Source organism: Gambusia affinis, linkage group LG17 (assembly GCF_019740435.1).
Source record: "Gambusia affinis linkage group LG17, SWU_Gaff_1.0, whole genome shotgun sequence".
Classification (NCBI taxonomy): domain Eukaryota; kingdom Metazoa; phylum Chordata; class Actinopteri; order Cyprinodontiformes; family Poeciliidae; genus Gambusia; species Gambusia affinis.
The window spans coordinates 16,867,442-16,892,844 of record NC_057884.1 but is presented as its reverse complement, the minus strand read 5'-3'; the positions used below and the strand labels follow the sequence as shown (position 1 = coordinate 16,892,844).

Below are 25,403 nucleotides of genomic sequence, written 5' to 3'. Positions count from 1 at the left end.
AAAATCCACTTAGGAAAGTTGTTATTACAACACAGGTGTTTCAAATAAAATAGTGTAAGTCAAAACACGCTACATTTCTTGAATTTATATGAAAGTCAACAACACGGAAATAAGGATACATTAGAGATAATACGCTGCCATCAAAACGTTGATTTCGTTTCTGTTACTAATAAGGTCTAAAACTCGCACATTACGCACATTTCTGTCCATTTTGATGAATTTGACTTTCAGCTAATAAAAATATTAAAATGAAACCAAAATATCAGGATGAAAACCATAATCACAGTTTGGTAGGTACAACTTTGATAGGTAAATTGTCCTGAGAAATGAAGGTTCCACATTTACCATTTTGAATATAGAAATGTAAACATCATGAGAATGTCCAGCTATCAAAATAGTTAAAAAGAAGCCAGAAAATAATGTGTTTTCATGTAAATTGTTCATATCAACACCAGAACAGATAGACTACCTGATGAAGATGCTTGTTGAAGTTGGTAAGAGTGTATTTACATAAAGTGAAACCACAGGCTTAAAAGCCTGTGAGGGGGAGGCCATCATTCTAAAAGCAACATAAACATCCAGATTACAAGTTTGAAAAGTACACAGGGACAGAGGCCTTCATTTTTGAGACAGGCCCATGGTCTGAGTAAACTAAATTGAAGTGTTGGCTCATAATGACCATCATTAGATGTAAAAGAAAAAGGCAGAAGCAAGTCTGAAACTGTCTTTCCAATTGTGAAGTATGGTGGCAACCTTATGGTATGAGGGAGTTTTGTGCAGGAGGAACTGGTGCACTTAGCAAAATAGATTACATCAAATGGAAAGCACTTCATCTTCAAATATTTATATAAAATCTCAAGATTTAAAATAGAGCTTCTGTCTGAATGGGCAGTCACTCTAAGCAAATCTGTGAAGTTGAGTCATTGACAAACAACCACTGCTAGAGTAGTATGTGGAGAATTCAATATGGAGATACTCAGACGGAGAACGACAGCAATTAGAAGGGTTTATTGACATACATGAATCAAAGTTCTTTGGCGCTTGGACCCCTGCTGAGGACATCAAGCTGTGAATTGCAACGAGTTCGGAGGAGCATTCCCAATGCTGGTTACGAATGTCATCCCCCGAATCCGACACTGGTGGTGGAGGTCGGTGAAGAATGCGTGCCTGGAGAGCCAGGAGAGTGGAGGTGGAGAAGGGGCGGAGGTGGGTTGAGCGCAGCTGGAAAGCGGAAGATGCCATGGATAGAGGCCCTTCTCAACTGGGGCTTGGAGTCCCTTTTCTTTTAAACTATGGAAAGACATTAAAAATTGGTTGCCCCTTAAAATTGAAGATATTCCAGAGATAACCATCACCCACATATTATATTATGTTGATGGCCTTGATAGTAAAATATTTGACATGGTTAATATTATCTTTTTGCTTGTTAAATATCATATACACTGCTGTAAATGGAGAAGTTCTACTCCTTGTTTTGATTTTTTCTTAACCAATTTAAACTGTATTACACCTCACTGAAACATTTGAAATCTGTTTCTGCAAGAAAAGTAACTGCCAGTATCTCTACTTTTCTTTTGTTTTAAAATCCTGCTCTATTGTGATTCATTTGCCTTATTGTTTTATGTGCTTGTCTTTAGTCTTAGCCCCTTGTTTTTTGTTTAATTTTTCTACCTATGTTGCAATGTTCTTGTACCTCATCGAGTCTTTGTATACAGTTCGTTCAATTAAAAAAACAACAACAAAAAAACTGGGGCTTGGTCGGTGATTGGCCGTGACGTGACCTGGTCCAGCGTGGATAGGTCGTCGATGATGAGCGGGACGCGCCGATTGGATGATGAAGGTAGGGCAACAGAGTCATCTAGTTTGAATTTACGCCTAGGCTTCATAACATAAAAAAATGAAGAGAAACTAATAATTATACCAACCAGTAGTTGAGGCTACTGTTAGTTGGGTGTTGAAAGATTTGAAAAAAATGCACAGAAGAAAAAACCTAACGAAGTATACGCTGGGTGAAAACCATAATGTAGGAACTCGTATAACTCGCAGTTCTTGACTCAAACTACATACCGTACTGAATTAGTCTACAGCAACATAATTTTTACGTAAATAACTAATTTCTATCATTGCATGTGTTTTGGACTTGTACGTTTCACAACCTTATGGAATCTCTGGTATCTTTTTATATTACTCTATTTACTGCACCTTTAGACTCTAAGAAAACATACCGCTGAAAGGAAAAAGTTGGTCTTACTCTCTGCACCATATTTATGCACAATAACAAATTATATACAATTCATTCAGTATCAGTATGCTACAGAAGAGGACCACCGGGAAAAAATAAAAAAAAATTCTGACTTTACTTTCTGACTTTATTCTCAGAATTCTAAAGTCAGAATTCTGACTTTAATTTCAGGATTCTTTTTTTTTTTCGGTGGCCCTAATCCTCTTCCGTAGTATGCAGGCGTCAGCCGATGAATATTTACAAAAGGTTCCATATAACTACCAGAAGAGGGCAGTGATGTAATGTAAACCAATTCAGTTCAACATTTTTACTGTTGAGTGCCATAGCCTGGGAAAATCCCAGAAATGGTGAACATTTAAATTCAATTAGAAACTTCCTTGCTGTGTTTGTTTATCAATTTTCCTATATAAATCATAATAACATAAATATTAACAATATAAAATGATAGACAACATAAAAAAAGAAAATGTAAGAATAAATTATGAAAAAAACTACACTATTGAATTTATATCTACTATTATTATGTAAAATCCCTGCAGTCACATTGATTAATCTCAGTTAAAAATAGCTGCAAGGCTGTGACTCTGACAAGCTGCAGTCTGGCGAACACAGTGACAGATTTACAAAATAGTAAACAAATGATAATTCACGCCAGACAGATTTTGCCTTAGCAGGACAGTTGGTGTTTCTACAGAAGGATACACTCCACACAACCTTACAGGTGTCTGACTTTGCAGGAGTTCGCTCTGGTGTTGACTATTTTTGTCGCTCTGTGGCTCCAACAGGATGATTGATTGGTTCTTCCTGGCCTACTTCAACTTTCTGTTTGTGTCAGTCAGCGGAAGAGCCTTCAGGTGTTCGCTCTGGGTAGAAATGGAAATTCCTAGCCAGACGGGTCCCAAAGTACGTGCACACTGCATACAGATTCTGAAGGTGGGTCTTGTTGATCTTGTGTGTGAATGAAATATTTACATTCACTCACGGCAATCATGCCTGCAAAAAAGAAAATAAAAATCATAGCCCCTACAGACACTATCACCTTTTCTTTAAACCTTTTGACTGCAAAGTCAAACATTTTCTCTCAGTAAAGTTTCAGGGAATAAAAATGTCACATGTGCCTCGTCTTTTTTGGTGCCCAACATAAATTTAGACAAAATTTCGAGGATAGTTTTATCAGACCATGAAACATAATTTCACAAGGTCTTAGAGTTTTACTAGGTCTTGATTTTTTTCTGTTGAAGAAAATAAAGAATTATGTCTGTCAACCCTAATCTGGGACTGCTGAACGTCAACTTAACTAGATTTACTAGAATTTAAAATATGTGTATATATTTTCCTAATAAAATTTATTTCTTATCATTTCAATAATTCCATGTACATTAAGCTCAAGTTGATTTCATTTATCTTAGTTTTGCTTTACAAAAACTTGCACTTAAGCAGGATGTGTGGACATGTTACAACTACTTTGTTATAACACAAAACTTGATAAGACATAGATGAAATGATATGGGGGAAAAACAAACAGAATTCTGTAAAAAAAATAAAAATAAAAAATTGCATATCTGCTGTGAAGAAACGTGTTTACCAGTGTTAAACACCAAAGGCAACCTTTACTGCTGGTATTCTCTGTGATTCCACCTGTAGGCCAGGCAGTGCAAGCCTGAATGCAAATGCAAGGACATCTGAGAGCTGCATCTCACACTGTAGTGTTCAGTCCTTGGCTGAAAAACATGGATCTAGTGAGGCATGGCTTATAAGTAGTTACTATCTTATCTTAAACATTAATTGCCTATTCACTTAAACCACTATGCTGTTTTTACCTTTTATGCTGCTCTGCTTATGTACGAGACATTTACTGAGTTAGAAAAAGAGCATGTTTCACACAGGAAGATACAAAAATGGCTCTATGTCCTCCATTGCTTTTGCAAATAGTCACCTATTAAGTATCTAATCCTTAGGTGTACTTATTTTTTTTCTAAATGTTCACAAAGTCTTTGCTGAAGAAATACTGACATGGTCTAATATGTCATGCACTGACTATTTTTAGAGAAGAATATTTAATTTTTTTTAAAATTATGTATTGATAAGTAAATCCATGCAACAAAATGTTGGAGTTATTTTTTCATCCTTTTCAGGATTTGTTTTTGCAAAGAAGACAAACTGCCTCTTAAACTCTTCCAATTATAACTGTTATGAAATATAACATCACCTGCTAACTTTAATCTGTTCACTACTCTCTTTTCTATTTGTAAAATCCCTCCAGCTGCCCATCTTGTGCATTATAAGCTGTTTATGATAAGCTTTATTGCCTGCATTGCTTGCCAAAGGGTGACTGCCTTCTGCAATCTTCTCTTCGAGTAACCATTGTTGGGTTTTGTGGCGCCGTGCCTTACTCATCTCTTCAGCTTTTCCTGCAGACAGATGGCTAGTAATCTGGCCAAGAAGGTCACCGCCTCTTCATACCCAACTCTGCATTGCAATGCACGTACAAGACGTTATCAGCATAACACTTTTGTCTGCGCACTGCGCCGCGACGCTTAACCTTGTAATTTCTGCCAATAGGTCATGGCAGATAATTAAACTGAGAATCTCAAGGAAATTCAATACTCTCTACTACAAACAGGGGAGACTTTTACTTGAGGGAGGCATTCTGTATTCATAAATTGGATTTGAAGCTTTTACATGGTGATAAGTAGCTCCAGGTTCAGGTGAAAACATCTTTGTTGTTGGATTCTCCCCCTCTTTCCCTGTTTTAGGCAATTTAATGCTGGACGAGCACCAGTGCCTCTGACAAATAAAGCCTGCATTCTGTTTAGCTGGACTAATTTCAGGATGGTAGTGTTGTGTATGGTGACTCGCTGAAATTGGTCCCCTTTGACTTTGCTCCCATTTTATCTAAGTTAAATTAAAATGGCCAGAGGCGTTCGAACTCCTCATTATCTGATTAAAAATGCTAGTTTGTCCGGCAGGAAGAGCCTCGATCCATGCCTTTTTAAAAAACCCTTTTTTGCACACTTGCTTCATTAAAGTGAGCGATCTCATGTCTACCCCTGGAACTCCATCCCTACATCCACAGTGGAGGTGAAACCTCTACTCAAACTCTGGGCTAAGTCCTAGTATATTCCTCAGCTTGTGTGTGGGTAGAAGTTGAATCCAGTCTGACCTTTAGTGGAATGTGACAGCGGAAAACTGCCGGAGCTCGACAAGTCTGCAGATTCTTCCCTCAATGATACACCAAGCATGAATCAAGAAGAAGCCAAGCTAAGCTTTCAGACAGCATCTCATCTGTGTATGTGACACTCACATGCACAGTCCATAGGTCAATATTTTTCTTCCCACACTGTATCAGATTTTGTTTCTTCACTGTGTCACTGAAAGTTTGGGAGTTGGATCTGTTTGCCATGAGACAGACACTGGTTTTGTGAGTCCATTATGTGAAAAGTTTCAATGAAACGCATCTTGTCAAAAGTGAATCTCATTCATATTCGGTAAACGTCCTTTTACATTTGACAAATCTTATGTTTTGCTATAAGACTGGTCCTGTGGGAGTAAAAAGCAGGTCAAAAAGACAGTTTTTTGACAGTATTCATGATCTTTGGGAAACTTTGGAACAGTTTTCTGCTTTGCCTGTTCCTAATTCTGTTTTGTTATATTGCTATATCCATGTCAACTCCTAACTCCTTAGGAGTTGACATGGAATTAGGATAAATAAACTATTTGATTCCAATATATGTGACCATTGTACATCACACCTCTTTGGTACCTACCCGTTTCACTCCTAACCAAGTACTTACACCCCATTGTATTTAAATATTGTCATAAATTGTCATAAAACACAAATCTCACTTTTTAACTCAAATGTACGTTACATGAAAACCATGTACCATATTTACTCTGTTTCTGGGCATGTTGACTCAACCAAAGTATGAGACATTATGACCTCTGCTCAAACAGTAATATTTTAAAGTCGCCTACCTTTGAGATTTTGTGATTAAATCAAATAACTCAATTTTGTAACAGAAGACTGTGTATGATATAGAACATTGGAAGCTTTAAAGTATTGGTTGTGAAAGTAAGAAACATCCCCTTGGTGGCTATGAACTGATGCATGGTCTGTACAAAATGTGCAATGAAAGGCACCAACATTTGAAATGATAACAGCTAAAGGTGTCTAAAGTGGCAACAGGTTAAAATGTCCAACATTGGCAATGAAGATTTTTCATTCAATAAGGACTATCTATGTCTTGTTTCCATCAGAAAGCATGTGTACCCCACCATGAACGTTCCAATTCAGAAAGTCACTCATTCCATCAGTTATGTGTTTTTGAATTTGTTACCATAAATCTTGAAGATAAGTAATCCTAAAAAGGACCAAATCTGACTTCTAATATAATTTAATTGCAAATTATTTTTGAAGATTTTATACAACACTTAGTCTTCATGGACTGTGGTTCTTGGTTCTTGTGCTGCCCCAGATAAAATGATGCCCTTGGCAGTGAATCATATTCTCCATGGAAAATGCACCGTTGAAATAGCTGCACTCTGACGTCCCATCCAATTCAGTTGCTGTCCTCAAATTGCATTCTTCAATGTTATTATATTTTGTTTTATTTGCACTACCTGTGGCATAGAATGAATTTTATTTCAGTGTAATTTATATGGATATGAAATTACAATAAATCTTCCCTGAATATTTAGGTAGAATAGGCAAAATCTCTCTGGGGATGTTGTTAACTTCATTCCCTAAAGACTTGGGGCTACCATTGAGAGAAAATGTGATTTTGAGTTATATGTAAGCTGTTTGAATGCTGTATTTCGGTTTTTCCACTTTCTATAAATTTCCCACACTCAGAAATCCATTTTTTCTTTCCCATTGTGGAGAACTGATAAGTAAAATGAAATATATTTTAAGAGGGGTTTGTTGAGGCATAGCAATAAGGAAGACCGGAAGTTTAAAAAGTCATTGTTTGCACTGTACAATAATTGTCTCCAGAGTGCAGAGAGTAGAGATAAAACATCACATCTATAAACCAGACGAAGCCATAGTACAGATGCCGCAGGTGGAGAATTTCTCTTCAGAAAAAAAACCAAGTTATCCTGGGTGTGATCAGTTAAGTATTATAAAAATAAAATAGTTTATATGAATTCATACCACATTGATACATGACATATGAGTGTCAATGAAATGTCCATACCCCTTGAACTTTTTTTTTTTTTTTAATTTTCAATTAACTTGATAGTAGAAACGAACAGTCAAATACTGTAAACGTACTGTATGGTACGTACTACTAACTCGATCGCTTAGTGGCTGGCTCAAACAGGATCAGCTGGACAAAGTGATAAGGACTGACCTGGTATCATTTTTGCTCCAGGGAGTTTTGTGCTCTTCTGGTGGCCGCCGGGACACACCAGATAATTAACACCACTCGAGAGTGTCAAGAGGAGGGAAAAAGGCTCTCAGTGCTGTCACACCGTGGCCTGTAAGTTGTGTCAAAAGGAGCATGTGGAGAGAATACCAATGGATTCATTTATAATGTTACATGGGTATTTTTGTTCACACATTTTCAAAGTTACAGACTTAGAGTTACTTAAGAATGTTCTAAATAAAAGTTCAAATGTAGTCTTAACATAAATAGATGAATGGATGGATGGGTAAATTAACTGATGAACTAGCAGATAGATGAATGGTTGTGGTGAAGATACTTTACTGTTGTTTTAACCAGTTATCTGAATGTTGGAAAAAAGGTATTGTAAGTAAATCTGACATGATGGCTCCTAACCTTGTTCAACATAATATGGATCTCTTGGTATCATACGCTTGGAAAAATAATTCTCAAACAAGACAAAAGAAATCTGAAAATAGAAATACATCCTCCTAATTATGAGCAAAATTATGATACTGCCTAAAAGCGGATATTTTCTTAGAGTAAGTTCTCAAAATTGCCACTGTGATTTCCCCAAAAGTCCATAAAGGGTCTTTAGTTTGTTGTCTTCTTCGATTCATGCACATCTTCAGAAACTATACAGCGTTTTCACCTTAGTGTCAAAAATAAGCGTCAAAGAACAAAACTAACTGCAAAAGAGTGATTTTGTGGGGGGCATTATCATAACACAATTTGCAATATTCATGAACACTCAGAATTACAAAATAAAAGTATGAAAAAACGTTCTTAAGAACACCACAGAGATAGACATCAACTCCCAGTTGGTGTCTGCAAGCTGTTCTGTTACCTTCATCTGATTTTCAATTGCTCAAAATAATTACACACTCAGCCACAAGACAGAGTACTCAAAGTAATCTCTCTTACTGCCCACACATGCAATCATGATTAGCCAGGAAAACCATTCAGAATCTTTATTTGGATTTTTTTCTACAAAAATATTTTACATTAGAAAACACACCTTGAAATATACACAGTCCACTTGGTTTGCATTAACCATGGAACATTGTGACTCAAATATATCTGTCTATATTTAAACTTGTAGGTAAATATATCAGCAACAATAACAAATCTGCTGCCTTTGTGAGGTCTGCGTTAGATGTCATCAAACGGAGCTTGAGCTGTCATCTCATCAAAGCAAATGGCTCACAATATATTCATACTTAATACAAAAAAAATACAGCAAACCAATACTACCTCTGGTTATGGGAGGGAGTGCTTAAGGTGAGAAATCTGAACAAGGCAGGTACCACCTGTGTGATGGGGGAGTGCAGGAAATGGATAGAAAGCAAGGAGTATGTCAATAAGCAACAGCAGGAATCTTGGTTTTGAATGTTCTGTCCAACATTCGTTTGTCGTCTCCCCCCCACATCCTATGTTCCCTTGTCTTCCTCTTGTCTATGTGTGTACCTGTTGAAAACCACCATGCCACTCATGTGTCTTCAACACGTCAAGCTCCCACAGAGCCATTGATCGGTAAACCTAACCATCTATCTGCAATACATCCCAAGGTACATTACACCTGCCTGCACAGACGGGCGCTGCAGTGTCAGTCACCTGTCGAATGATGACACCTCAGGATGTCGCTTCTCCCCCTGGTGGGAGTCTATATTCAGATTAATAGGGATCCTGTCGCTTCCTCTGGGATCGGCTGATCTGAATCTCAACCCGCCGTGTTCAGTATCTTAGAAAAATAGTCATACCCCTTGAATTTTTCATGCTACCACAAAGTTTAAATGTATTTCATTGAGTTTTTATGTGATAGATCAACGTAAACTAGTGAAAAGTAGAGAATAGGAAGAAAAACGACGCACAGCTTCCAAAATTATTCTGCAAATACAAATCTGAAGAATGTGTAGTGCAATGAACGTGGTCCCCTTTAATGTGATGCCCATAAATGAAACTAATTTGCCTTCAGGATTCAGTGTATTTGAAATGCTGAACCATGAGCATCTCAGAGAGCCCTGCTTAATTTTGATAATGGAAAATGGCATATTTCCAAACATACCTACCCAAATATAGGTAGATGGGTACATATCCTTTCCTGGCATGGAAAGGATATGTACCCATCCTTTCCATGCCAGGCATGGAAAGCATGGGAAGAAACCTTGGCTTTTGACAAAAAGAGGGCACCCAGCAAATCTAGCCCTTACAGAAGAGTGGCAAGAAGAAAGTTATGGTTAAAAGAAAGAAATAGGACATCCTGTTTGCAGGGGCCCACAAGCAATGAAGAAGACAAGGTGTGCAAGTCCAAATTTAAACACCATCCCCATTTTGAAAAAGGGAAGCTGGTCAGAGGTGAAAAAGAAGACATATTGAGCTATATGAAATCAAATTCTTAAAATAAAACTGTTAAGAAAATGAAGAATAGTTGGGTTTGGGGCAGAGGTTACCCATAAATCAGAAAACTTATAAGTGTGCAGCTTTTGCAATAATAGATACTTTAGATCAAAGATTACTCCTATATTAAAAAAGTAAAAAATGTGGCAATGAAAACTGATGTTAACAGACACTCTTCAACCAATCTGACAGAGGTTAAGGCTAATTTGCTGAGAAAAATGGTCTAATATTTCACTACAAAGTTGTCCACCTCTGCTAAAGAGAGCTATTACAAAACATATGCAAATGAAAAGTGACTGGATAAAGTAATTTCTCATGAGAGCTAAATACACTACAGTTTCTGCATTTCTTTTAGTAGAAAGAAAATTGTTCTCCAATTATGCACTACTGGTGTTGGTCTGTCACAGAAAATCTCAATGAAAGGTGTGAAACACTTTGTCAAATGAATACTTTTCCAAGATACTGTCCATGTAGAAGTGTATATATATATATATATATATATATGATGACTGACTGTACAGAACAAATCTAGCTTTCATCTGAGAGTATTCACTTTCAACTTGATCAAACATTTTAGAAATTACAGCTTTTCATAAGGTAGATTTATTTGAAGCACAGAAGCTACAATTATTCCTGCTGCTGTCAAAATAATGGAACAAGTTTAAAATTACAAGTATGGTAACATTACCTATAGGATTTATTTATAGTCATTTTGATTTTGGAATCAAGATATTTGCACAGAATATTACACCTTTTGTTGCTGTTTTGTTCATTTTTGTTTTGGTAATAAATTAGCTCAGATTTTGGTTGGAGTTGACAACTTCAGCCCATAGAGGCCGTCTAGTGGGTAACACTCATGGCGTTCACACGTGGATCAGCTGCATTCTGCTTCTTTAACATCTTATCATAAAACTTTAAAGTTGTCAATATGGCATACACTGATCAAATCTTATCTAGTTCACACTTCAAAAAGGCTTCAAAGAGAAATGATTCCATTAAAAAAGGCAACTCACCTCCTGGCATCGCCCTCGTTTCCATGCTACAGCTAACCTCAGGGATAAGCCGACAGCTTCATTCAATCAAATGGAGACAAATATGGATCCAATTTGGATGACAGTGCAGGGTAACAGTAAACATGTGCTTGCTTGCGATAGTTTCAGAATATGCAAGTCAAACTATTTAAGGAGTTGAGGATGCACACTTGGATATCGAGAGGCTAAGGGCTAAAGATTTGGATAAATAACAACTGAATCCACCGAGCATCCCCGTCATGACAGCCTTTTGTTACTTTGGGTTGATAAGGTGAGGTTTAGTTTTTGTGTTTTTTACTGAAGAAATGGTCAGAATAAACACAGTTTAGATGAAAAGTAGCTTTAATTTTAAGGCTTGATTTGGTAGATTGAGAGGTTGTGTGTAGTTATTGTCAACAAAAGCTCATTTATAATTTAAAATAAGGAACTACATTCTCAGAGTGGTGGAATATGAGAACCAAAGAAGGCCTGCATTTTCTGTTTTTTACCACTGATAGGGTGATAAGATTATTTTTGCAGCAATTTGCATATATAATAGAAATCAATTTTACAAAAGACTTTTATGTTTAGTGCTGTTTTTAAAGCAGAACTGTGTTTGTGTTCCTATGGAGGTTGGTTGAGCCTGCTGGTAGTATCAAAACAACAAATACCTTGGGACTTATCAGACTGCTGTAGCTCCACCAACAATGGAATGAATTTATAGATTTTGCACTAAATGAATCACCAATAAGCAAACATTTGTAGTATCAGCATTACAGCATTATGCTCTGATAAATAAAATTGCTTTAAATACCATTTTATAAAAGATTTTGCCTTTTTGTCAGTAAGAAGCTGTAATTTCCAAATCTCTGTCGGTGTCGACTTGAAGGCTGTCAAACCCTAGCAGGTTGAGTCACAAGCTTTTATTCATAAAACTGAATACCTCAAAGTAAGTTGCCATTAAATCTGTAATGATATAACCACTTATATTTGAACGTTCCCCTTTTCTTAGCCCTCTCAGTATTAATGAGGCAATTTGGAAAGCGAAGTTAACTTGTATTTGTGTGCAACTCAGCTTATGAAACATCTAATACTGTCACTGTCAGTGGATATTAACTGATAATTGTTCATAGAAAGGCTACTGCAAAGCTCTTTAAGTGACCATAAGATGGCATGTGAAATAAATAACTCCCAAAAAAAGAGAAATAAAGAGAACAAAACAAGCAAAATAAACCGTATTTATATGATAAATTCTTAAAGTTTTTTTCTTTCTTTCTTGCAGAGCCTCCGCTAATTAGTCTCTCTCTTGCACTCAAAACAAGTACTTAACCCCGCACTTCACCATCATAGTAGTTCATTGTAGAAGGTCAGTAAGAGCGTCCAAAAAGGCAGCAGCAGCCAAACTGGAGATGGGGGTAAGTGGACACCCAAAGGCGAGGCGGTGTCAGAGGTGCAGGAGCACACCTCGTATCCATTCTCTGCATGGTCTGGGTGCCGATGCACGTTGACCCTCGTCTCTGTGCTTTTGGCTTCTGTGTCTGGAGAGTCCGACTGCATCTCGGTGCAGAGCAGCCAGTCCTTCGCAATCAAGCGGGGGTATCCTGCCTCCGCCTCCATGTCGCTGCCCGGCACTCGCCAATACTCCTTTCCCTTGAAAAAATAGGATGATCCTTTAAAGTAAAGATTGAAAGAGAAAAGATGGTTAGTATTTTGTTGTATTAGGGTACAGTTATTCAAAAGAACATAAAGTAGAAATCAGGAACTTTTCTTTTTAGTATGGACAGGGAAGCCAAGAAATCTGTACCTTAATGTTTTTTTGTGCTTAGATGTTCTTTTTCCAGTCCGACTTGGCCAGAACTACCTTGCAAAGAGGCATGGGCAATACTACCAGGCCAAAAATGAGCAAACCTGACAGAATCATTCTCAAAAGGCCTACAGCTGTAATTGTAGCACCTTAGTTCTGCAGAACTACACCACAGAATCAGAGGGGTTGAAAGAAGGTCACAAAAAACAATGTCAGATTTTTATTTGTGTATCCATTTCCTTCCATTAATGCACTACATTGTTTTTTAGTTAGGCAACCCTTCCCTTGCCCTTAATGCAGAAATGGAGCACAGCGTCTGTTTCCACATTAAAACTTCAGCACACGTAGATACATTAGCAGGAATTTCAGAGTGATGTCATTAGAGAGATTCAGAAAGATGAGGGGAAGAAAATGACCCAAAATGAGAGTTTACAAGGGGACCAACGTAAAGAGCTGATTTTGTGCCTAGAACTGCAAAAAAAAATCAAAAAAAGTAATGAGCGGAAAATGGTCATTATCCCAAGAAGGAAATGTGCTTGTTAGCTCAGTGTACATAATGAGCTATTAGCATGAGCAAGCTGGTCAGAGACCTGGGTTTATGAAGGCTGGGAGAGTTTGCACCAAATCTGCAGGAATAAATTCTCATCTTTCTTTAAGACAGCTTACAATGGTGCAATGTGTGTGTGGCTGTGTGTGTGTTCTGGGCAGGTCTAATGAATACTGCTAATGAAGTCAGTCTCTGTATGGCATGTGTTTAGAATTCCAGAGAGGGTGGCAGCTGAAAGAGGTGCAGACTAATTGCTTTGAGCTGAAAATTTACACCTTTGTTATATTTATAATTACCCAGCTATGCAGAGTTTCTCCTCTTGATAGCATACTGTTGATCAATAACGCCAATTTATTTTAATATTGGCCTGGCAAGAGTGGGGCTCTGCATGGAAAGAGCTACAGTCCTAAGTTATGTAAGAATTTGGTTTTACTTTGTAAAAATGTAGCTGGAATGCAATACATTGCAATTCATTCAAGCTCATACTGATCACTGATCATAAATCTGCAAAGAGGATATTTATGGCACAATGGTAATGTGATTCTTCTTCCTCTACCACATATTGTTCACACTTTATGTGAATCTATGGTAGTTCATATCAGGATGCACATTTCTTTAGATTTTTTTGGTCCAACTTGACAAAGAAAAACATTCCAACACAGTGGTTTGGGCTAATAAAAGTTCAATAAGCCAAAAATATAATTTTATAAATTGCCTCGTTCATTTGAAGAAAGGCACAATATTCATAGCAGTCATCAAGTAGGGTATAATGTAGCAGTTTCAGCAGCAGTTGTGTAACATTAAATTAAATATCAGAGATATTTTACATTTTGACAGACAGAGCCCGTCTGTCTCTGTCAGTTGGTTTCTGCTTTCTGTAAGCGGAAACCAAACTGCTTTTAGATTTCCATTTAGGTATAATACACATTTCACACATAAAAACCTTGCCAATTTTCTCAGTCATATTTTATAGATATTGGATAAGAAAGTAAGCTTTGTTCCTTTTTGTGACAGATGCAGGCTCATCCCATATCGGAACAGTATGGTTTTGTCGGTATGACCGAAAGCATAGTAATACCACCTGCAGTTGCATATCATTAGCTATAGCGGCTAATAGACACTGCCCTATCTATCTATCTATCTATCTATCTATCTATCTATCTATCTATCTATCTATCTATCTATCTATCTATCTATCTATCTATCTATCTATCTATCTATCTATCTATCTATCTATCTATCTATCTATCTATCTATCTATCTATCTATCTATCTATCTATCTATATATATATATATATATATATATATATATATATATATATATATATATATATATATATATATATTTATATATCAATGGAACAAATGGCTGAATGGAGGGATACAACTTTTTAGACAGTAATAAAAATTTACTTTTTTTCTCTTTCTTCCATTACAATTCTTTACTTTTGCTGAGAGTGTAGCCACATATCAGGGCTTTGTTGTTCACTTTCCAGCATGTTTAATAGAATACAAACTGATGGTCCACTAAAAGACTCCTGCTGAGCTTGATGACATGGATTTGAAGCTAATCCAGCCATTTGAAGCAGCTGATTTGAAGCAAAGTAAGATTTTTAACTTTTAGTACAGTGGATGATGGTGGAAGACCACTGAAATCAGAATTGCTGCAGGAAACAAAGGGTGATGGTGACTTTGAAAAGTTTTCTGAGAACCTTCTATTAAATAGCTCATTTTGTAAAGTCTAATGATCTAAAAGAATAAAGAGCTCCCTGCAGTAAAACTGAAAGATTATGCAGCCAGCATTCAAACTTGGGTCCTCCCTCATGCAGTCCACATGCGGTAAGAGAAGTCTCTCCCTTCTTCTAATAGAAGAAGGGAGAGACTTCTGCTGGCTGCATATCAAAAACAAAAAAGTAATATAATTATGTTTCCAGCAGTTCAAGTTCCAAAGTAGACATCTTTTTCCCCAAAAAACTTTACACACACTATTATGAATCATAGAATATCCTGAATCTATTGTCTAAAAAATACTTTGAGCGCCAGGTTTGCAGTTGAAAAGCATCACCAGGACTGATAGAAACAAGAGAAATACAGATCGGAGGTGTCCCTAGGAGAAATACATCAGGCACACATGCAGTGGGTCACCTAGTTCTATGTATTTACATTGTGGATATTTTTTATTTATTTATTTTTTTGTAAATTACATATCCTGCTTGGTGTTCTTTGTTATGCAAGTGTTTCTGCAACAATGCAAGCCCTTGAAATTTTGACCTATCGTAAATCCCTGGTAATAACAGGTAAACCTTCACCAGCATCTGAGAGATGAAGAAAATGTCACAACCATGATGATGTGACACTTTTAGGGAGACATTCTCTCTCACCAAATGATCACTTACATATGAATAAATAAATAAAATTTAAACTGCACATCTATAAAGTTTATACATACTCATATTTTATATCACAGTGCCCATCTTTACAACCCTTTCAGGTGAAGACCCCATTTCACTCTCTGTTATTAGATCCTTAAACTCTTTTATTTGTTCTCTGTTGGCTGTTTTAGGTTGCACCAAGTTTGTTGTCTGCATACACCTTTGGGTGTCTTTCCTTGATGAGTGGTGGCATAAATTTAATGCAAGCTTTTTAAAGATACAATATGGTAATGCTTCTGAGAGGGGATGTTTTATGAAGAACATCAACTTTATTATCACAGCATAATAAAAGCTACATCTGAGCACTGTCACTTCCAGAAGTGATGCTGTTTTAAACCTAGAAATATTTTAACCATTAAAAATGGCATTGTGAAGAACCTCTGAGTCCACGTGAGTTTCAAAATTTTAGATTAGCACAATTAAATGAACGTTTTTTTTTATATCTCTTGACTAAACTGCATGAAAGCATAACTGCATCCTTTATCTGCCAGAGCTCTTCCCTGAGCTCTTGGCATTTCTTTACAGTTCCTTTTTTCTGCTGTTCCCATCATTTAGCATGGCCACACCTACAGAGTCCCATCACCACAGCTGTCCTCTGCTGCTTATCAATAATCACAATGTCCAGACGTTTGGCCATTACCGATTTGTCCGTGCATATTTGGAAATCACAAGTGATCTAAGCTCAGTTATTTTCCGCTACCTATGTCTGACTGTCTATGAACTTTCAAAAAGTGATCCGTGACTTCTAAATATAAGAATTGTGTGGGTTTATCTCCAGCAGTTGTAGAGCAAAAAGTTGTCAAAAGAGCAGTGTAAGACAGATATAAGCTTAAAAATCAAAAACACAGCATGAGGTAGTCTTTGAACAATAAAATCAGATGGATCACATCTTTTGAGTCACATCTTTCTCCAAAAATAACTCAATCTGCACACGAAAAATGTTTTATAGAAATATCTTAAGACTTTGACCCGCTGGATCAGTGGATCAGAAAGTTGGGATCACGACCACCTCCTTGGGTCGAGAATTAGCAATGTTAGAGTCTTGACGGTCCCCCTAGAAATCAAACTAAATAAATATAATGATAAAAGGATATTAATTCTGTCAACAATACAGTTGCAAAAAGTACTACTAAAATAAAAACAATGGATTTGTTATTAATATTTGCTTTCATGATATCAGTTTAAATGACTAGTAATGCCTGCCTAAGCATCATAGTTAGGGTCACAAATCGTATCTACTATTACAATAAATTTTTATTATTTTATTAATAAGCCAATGTCGTACAAACAGGTCCCATTCATTTCTAACTACACCGAGTCCAATTTAATCCAAAATCAATTCAATTCATATTTTTTTTTTATTCATTCCAATGCCACCACATAGTCTAAGCATTTTTCTTATTCTGTACATTATGATATTGTTTCAAAGGTTGATGAATAAATACAGACTTCCATCCTGTAAACATCATGTCCTTGCCTTGCATAATGAGCTCCAGTAACACACACTTCGCCTTTTCGTGTTCCTTTAAAATCTGGTACTTGATGAGAAACAAAATGGGTATTAAGGGATGATGGGATGAAGGTTATAGGGAGGTGAATGAGATATCATACCTGCCAACAGCTCACACAACACATATGCTCATTTGGTTGAAGTAAAGTATCCTGGAGGTGAATCAGCAGGGACATCTGTAAATGTTTTGCCAATTTCAAATGCAAAAAAAAATAAAATAAATGCTTTTGGAAGTTTTTGGAACCGTTACAAAAGCAGCACATTTTTAAAAGCATCAACACATCTAAAAGGAAAATAAGAGATGGAAGAGTTATTTTTATTAATATTCTGTTTTTTGTGAGAATTACTTCAATAAATATCTTTATGCCTCACTTGACTTAGTGTGTGCTGCTTTTTATTAAATGGAAAATGCAAATGTTACAGTCCCTGCAGAGAGCACTTGCTCAGAAAAATCTGTGAACCATGTGTGCCTCAGCAAAGAAAAGATCACAAAAGGCTGAATGATGTTCGGAAGGGGCCATCAGTGATTGGTGATGACCTTTCTGAACAACTGTCAAGCACTTTGTCCATAAACTATGAGGCAATTTGTGGTATTTAGAAGTAAACAAAACGTCTGTCATCCATCTGGCTCCGAAACTCCCTCCACGAGGGTTTTGGGAAACTTCACAGAAAATAATCATTTTGAGGAAGGCGATTAATTGTACGCGAACAGAAAGGGAGCACCTGTGATGCCGCAATGAAATTATATATTTTTTTTGTTTGTTTTTCTTTTTAACGCTCAACAGCTTGGTGACAGCAGATAAGTGTTGAAAACAGTGGAGTGTTGACTGCGACCAACTACAAGCTGTAAAAGTACAGGCTGCAGACTGAGTGAATATTCATACACCAATAATATTATGAAACCACACAGCCAGGAAGTTTGGCAAAACTAGAAAAGTACAAGTTGGAACAAAAATATAGGATTTTTATAACCATAGTTTAAACAGTATCTTATGCTGATTTCAATCATTTAATACTTCAAAGATTTTCTTTACAAATTTGTAATTGCATCAATTATAACACACTGAATCCTCACTCAGAAAGAAACTGTCCTTGACTTTGCATTCAACACCTTGTGTTCTGAAAATCGTGAATTAAATCCAGTTGCCTTCAGAAGTGACCTAGCTAGTAAATAGAGTCCATCTGTGTATGATTTCATCTCCTTCTATGAAGGCCTCTGAGGTTTGATAGAGAACATAATAGAACAAACAGAAACAAGAAGACCAAAGAGCACAGCAGAAAGCGCAGGGCTTTACTTCTGGAGAATGCTGAAGCAGGGTTGACTTTTAAAGCAACTGTTCATCATCCAAAAAGACAGCATGGTACGACACCAGACCTACCAAAACAGGGTGGTCGACCTTAACTGACAGGCTGGGCAAAGAGAAATTAACCAAAGCAGCAGCTGAGAGAACCATGACAACTCTGTAGGAGCTGCTGAGTTCCTGAAGACGGGAGGGAGAATTTGTCAACCCAATAGCTCAACAAAAATTGTTGTAGAGTGGCACCATGCAGACCTGCTGATGCTTTTGATAATCAAAAACACAAAATGCAAATGGCCTGCAGCTTTTTTTACATTTTCTTTTTTTTCATAAATCCATGAATCTTTAGAGATGTAACAGTACACGTGCTTGACCTTCTGGATGGCGCTTAACCATCCAGAAGAGGACATAAACGTGCCTGTTTAGTTTAGGCTCTAAACACACCAGACACTGCTATACACTGATACACACTGATGTTTTTTTTTTTTTTATCAATATAACTTAGCTGTATGAATTATAGAAAGGTGCATTTTTAATCAACAACACTCTTTAGGATATCATTGCTCAATGCAATTAGCAATCAGCTGGTGCAGCATTCTCAATAAATATGTTATGCGACCATGTTTGGGTTGGAAATATATCAAAATACATCAACCAGGTGGAGAGAAATGTTTGGAGGCTCAATCTTGGAGCAATGAATCCCTGTTTCAGAGAACCACTTATCATATAAGCCACAATCACTTTTACATTTCTTCAAAAGATCACATAAATCCCAGGTCTGATGAATTCACCGGTTTTTATGCTAATTCAAACACAGAGAAAACTTTTCATCAGCATGATAACAACTGAGGTTTTGGATCGCCAAAGGATAATCAAATGTTCACAAATGGAACCACCACACAGTTTGAAGTTATTCTCAAATTCACAGTTTGTCTGGCGAAGCACTTAGCTCCTTGTCAAAATAATGAGCAATGAATTTAAGCAATTTGTGTGATGTGCTGATCTGACAGTGAATTAGTTTAAGATCAGTCAGCCTATTATTAAAAATGCACTTTGACCTTGTCCAATAGCCATCTATCAACAAAGAAAGCTAAGATTACAGAGTTTAGTATAAGGATTATGTAGAAGTAAGGGTAATATTTGTATTAATAGGTTTTAAGAGTATTAATCTATTACATGACATTCGTAATTTTTTAAAATGTTGCTCCAGATTTATTTAGACTTTTAAGGCCAATGAACAGATTTCTCTTCATCATTTCAAGCTTTCTTCTCACTGTAGCTCTTTCTCTTTGCTCTAACAGCCAAAGCCAGACTACCTGTCAAATACGACACAGTTCTTCTTTGGGGATTAATTAATGGGAGAATCAGCACTGCAAAACAAAAAACAGACAAAAGAGAAAAAACTTTAACCATCTCTCTTGATTTTTGCTCTCTAACGAAACTGAATTCTGACAAATATGCAAGAAAAACTGTCCCTTCCTTTTTGCAAGGTAACACAACTTACAAGTACTGACAAGGAACAAAAAGGAATACATACACCTTCTTCTCATTTGGATGTATGGTATAGAGATGGTGCTTTTTGAGTTTCTCTCTGTCCTTATAATTTATGTTTGTAGTATTTGCTTTTACTGCTGGTTCTTCCAACGTTGGGATTTTAAGTGAGAACCAGTTCTCAATTGTCTCACCTTGGTAAATAAAGATGGAAAAAAAAATGTAGAAAAACAGTCAAGTTTCATTATGCAAGTAGAAATTATTAACCTCCATACCTTGGCAGCATCAATGCCATTTCCAGCCAGAATAAATGTCACTGTGCAATTACAATGTTATCCAACTGGACAAATTAAAAGTATGAATTTTCATAGCAATGCTTCAAACACAATGTATAAAAGCGTGGACTTGTGGATATATATATATATATATAATCACAGAACCTCTAATTTCCATACCTAAGCTTGGTCAGCACAATGTAGAAACAGGGTGTTTCTACTGATGTTTGCCTGTGTGGGTGGAAACTGTGATTGTGATGAAAGGGCTAAAGAGTTTGAGGACTGAACTGAAGTGAATCAAGTGGGCAGCCACCAAGCAACATCAGCCGTTCCTTTTATACCCTTTTGTCTTGCTTCGGCGGCATCCAAACAGTCTGAAACAAGCTTTGCTTTATTCCTTGTTGTTGCAGCAGAAGATAGATCTGGAGGAGTGGATCCTGATGGACTCAACTGTGTGCAGAGGTTAAGGCTGGAGAAATGTTCCCTGTCTCACCCCTTTGATTAGATTGGAGAACCCGTCACCCCATTTTAGATTATTTTTTTTTAACATCTGTGCTCCCTGTGGGACCACTAAGCTCACAGTGGCACCTAGTGGATTCATGACACCTGACAGATATTTTTACTGTGTTTATGGTGGAAAGGCCAAAGCTCTTGTGCTACATTGACCAAGTGTAATTGAAAAAAGTTTTCAGTCTTTAAACTTCAGCAGCTAGTTTCTAAAAGGTTTATAGCCCAGATATTTTATTTTCCAAGACCGCAGCATGTTTTGTAGCTTCTGTTGTGGAGCACTTGGCCACGTCTTCTTTTCCAAGAGCTTGTACAATAACTGCTGTTTGTGCAAGAATGCACTCATAAATAAAATAATACGGAACAATCCTGAGAATAGCACTGACCACCTGGCTTTCAAAAAGTCTAAAATTGTTAAGGAATCAGTGGAGTCTGGATGTATCATTAAAGAACTGATCTGCCAGCAACTGCAGCCAAAATCTCTACCACATTTAATATCCTGTTTTGTAATAAAATGTGTTGTTTCTGACTCCTCATTAAACTTCCTTTTATTTCATCCATAGTTTATTACGGGATCTTTGTGAGCCAAATTGGGCTATTTAAACAGAGTTCCGAATGGAAATTTGAATTTCAATTAGACTTCCTGTGAAGTTTTTCCAACTAAACCATGAGCAGAGTTTAAGTTTTCTATCATGTTAGAAAGCATGTTCAACGTCTCTTACTTATCGGGACACAATATTTAAAACTCATTAGGACCTCCTGTGCTTTGAAAAACCATTTTTAGTATTTGCATTTACAGATTTTCTGTTTTTGTTTACCACACTTATGAGACAATTGTTAAATTATGAATTAACTGTGATTACCCTTTTTTTTTCACAAGCTATATTCAGTTCCAATTACTGACAGTCCTGTGAAACAAAGAAACACAAAAACCAATGGGCCAGGTTTGTTTGAATATTTGTTTTCTTAATAAAAGCCGTATTTTGGATTTACTTAGGTTATCTTTGTCTAATATTAACTTAATATTTTTATGATCCAAAACATGTAAATGTGACAAAACCTTGAATAAATCTGTAACCAATCAAAGCCTAAATTGGTCCTGTGCTATCAAAAAGTAATAAATATATGGCAAAATGGTTGGATTGAAATTGAAAACTATGACACACACCAGCAGCTAAAATAATCTTTTCAGAAATGAAAGTTAAAGAACACATCTTACATTTTATAACATGCGATATATGGTAAAGTATCAGAAATGAAGGATGCTATTCAGTTTTTCTCTGTATGTTCGTATATATCAGGCTGAAATCACAGTTTGATTGAATTTCAATTGAAAAGGTGGAGCACAGGTCAGAAAATCTTGGCTGCAGGTTCGTATTGTTATTAAGTGACATGTCTTTGTTATTGTCATTCTGTAAATCATAATAGCATTCAGATGAGGCTCGTTAGTCATATTTTGAAAATAACCTCAGGTATTAAGCATACTTTTCATTAAACCCATAAATTAAAGATGGTCTTTGCATTTATGCATTGTATTATTCTAACCTTCAATGCTTTTATCGTTAGCTGTAAAAAAAAGTCACCATAATTAACATAAAAGCTTCAAAACATCAGTCTGAAAATGCTATTCAATAATATTCTAATTCACTGAACAAGTTTGCATAGCATGCAGAATATTATAGGTTGTCCTCTTTTAGCTAATATATAAGTAAATAAGGAAGTGTGAATGTTTGTGGCTTCTCACCATCAGACCACCTCATGGCATCGTCCAGCTGGAGAGGCAGCCCCTTCCAAAGCGTGCTATCTTTGGGGAAACCAAGGTCCATGTGTCGCAAATGGTCGTCATAGCGCCAGTAGTAGTTATCTTTGAAGAAGTAGGTTTTGTCGTTGTGTAACCAAACAAACGCTGCATCCACTGCTTCCACAGGAAGGCCGAAGTCACTAATTGGCCGTGGGTAACCCTCTTCAACATTATTGTCTTTGAATACCCAATACTTTTGACCTGAGGATTCAGGACACACATTGCGATAAAAGAAAGAATTCACAAAGCTATACAAATATTTTTCTTGTACAGACAGGCAAATCAAAATAAAAGCAACTTTGAATCAGGAGTAAAAACTCACCTTTGAAAAATACTATTTTGTGGTCCCCTGGCCTCTCATAAACAGCATCCACGCTATCCAAATTAGGAGGAAGCCCCCTCCAGAAGCGATGAATGTGAGCGGGACGGAGAGACACCAGGTGCTTTTCCCTTGTTAGCCTCCAAAAGTACTTCCCTACAGGAACCAGAAGAGACTGTGTTAGAGGATAAAAACAAAGGATAAAAACAACTTCAAGAACCTAACAATTATCTGGAAAGATTCAATTTATACTTTGGTAGAAAATACTGTTTAATATAACCTTTTTTAGATGGCAGAATATGTTCATAATATGTTCAAGACTGGTGAGGGTTGGAGTCTGATTGAAGCTGCTGTCTCACTGTTTATTTTACCACTTCTGTGTCTGACAGAGACTTTTACTAGATTTAAATGTCAAGAAATGAAGGAGCAAAAGTCCTGTCACTTATTTGTATTAAGTGTAACAACATTTAACATAGATCCACTTTGTATACAGCATGTGTATTTGGATACAATTTGTTTTCTGGTGTGTCATGGCAAGATGCATAACTGACGCTATCTTGTCACCATCTAAGTTCTTTTTCCCATACTTTATGATCTAACGAATGCATTTTATGAGCACCGCCAAGTGACAAATAATTATTAGCTGAATTTATGAGGAAATGCATCAAATGGAGCGATTTTGACCATTCAGCAGCCCCCTCTTTGCTATTAGCACACCTACTGCTAATCCAGAAATTATTTTTTGTTTCTCCTGTTGTACAGCTTTTGCCATCCTGTTTTCAATTTTTGCTATTTGGGCTTGTGGAGTTAAATCCTTTTTTGTCCAATTCTAACATTGTTCTTGGATTTCCAGAGCTCATGAAAGTATTTTACTCGACTCACACCTTGCTTCCCTTTTGCTTGTGCTTCTTGGTTATTTTTATTTACAACACCCTAATAGTGTGTTAGCTAATACCTGGAATAACACCCATCAATCTCCCTGGGGGCACTTTGTTCATTCCATCATGTCAGCTTTAGTCTTTTTCTTTTCATCTTCTCCATGCTCTTTTTTATTCCTCCATTCTGCCAATATTTGTTTCCTTCTGGTACAATCCAACAATAGCCTGAGGAGGTACATCTTTAACCTTTTCAAACATCTTCAAGACAAGCAGATAAGCACATATTTTTTTCCGAAATTGTGACACTGGACAGATCTCACAACAGATGGATGTTGCCTTCTTTCATCTTGATGGAAAATAGACCAATCACAACATCCAAGAGTGGTTTATAAGGAGCTGCAATTCAGAATACATTCTCCTGGCTCAGTTTGTGGTGTCATGTAATCAGGACATATGGCTTAACTAAAAACTCAAGGGATAGGAGGAATGAAAGGAAATACAAATACAACCGGCCCCTTTAAATGTCCACCTCCCCCCTCCCCTTCTTTTATAAAACTAAACTTTATGCTAAAGTAGAGTCAAGACCTCAGCAGGGAAACAGTCTAAATAAGATAAAATTAATTCAGTCAGGTTGACAAAGCACATAACCAAATGTGATATCTTTCAGTACTGAATGGTGACCGGACAGGATGGCCACTGAATAAGTCAAATAAAGTACAGAATTAAATATTTGTGGATCAAAGAATTAAAGATTCAGTTTAAGGCATTTTAGAACGAAAGCTCATTCATGAGATATCAAACGGCTGCATAAAACTGAAAGATGTGCAAAGACCAGAGCTTTGTCATCTTGTGCGTAAAAGTTGAATGTTGTAATTATTGAATTTTTTTAAACTGAGATGAAAAGTTTTAACATGCCATAAGGTTGAATAAATAGTCAACACATAGTCAACTGTACTTTGGCAAGTGTAATAAAAAAATACAAAGCAAACAGTGGCTTTATACATGTCATCCTTTTTCTCTCTTAACTCTTTAACTGCCACGAGGATGCCGCTGTCCCCATTGACCTGCATGTGGCAGTATTTGGGGTGACAGTTAAAGGGTTAATACCACACTGACAGGGGGTAAATTGTGCAGTTCTGGCTATAATATTTCATGAGCTAAAGAAACTGATGACCTCTTAGTAAAACAGCAGTTCCTGTCTAACATTGTCTCATAGAGTATTTAAGTATTTTTGTACCTCCTTTTAGGTTTGTATGATCATATCCTCAGGCTAACAGAGTCAAACTAAAGAGGGGGACCAATCCTGCCCTGCAGGATGTTAGCGTCATGTTCAAGGGGCTCTGTGCAGCACAGAATATCCCCACAGTGCTCTGGACAAAGAAAACCAACAAATCTCTATTTACATTGTTGTACTGTACTGGGATTTTTTTGTGACAGACCAACACAATAATAATTTATAGAAAAACATATGTTGCAAATAGGAAAAGCACTTTCTTTTCTCTGAAGA

At 36.7% G+C, this 25,403-nt stretch overlaps 1 protein-coding gene across 6 annotated transcripts in view; it reads right to left on the bottom strand.

Annotated features, from left to right (window-relative positions):
• Positions 1-8,589: 8,589 nt before the first annotated feature.
• Positions 8,590-25,403, bottom strand: part of mmp17a (matrix metallopeptidase 17a) — a 140,997-nt gene continuing 124,183 nt past the window's right edge. For all 6 annotated transcript variants that reach the window (XM_044095892.1, XM_044095893.1, XM_044095896.1 and 3 more), the window contains 3 exons: positions 23,022-23,174; positions 22,643-22,900; positions 8,590-12,703 (listed from right to left, as the gene is read on the bottom strand). In XM_044095892.1, coding sequence (XP_043951827.1) covers positions 12,378-12,703; positions 22,643-22,900; positions 23,022-23,174 — 737 coding nt within the window. In that variant the 3' untranslated portion in view covers positions 8,590-12,377. The remainder of the gene's footprint in view (positions 12,704-22,642; positions 22,901-23,021; positions 23,175-25,403) is intronic.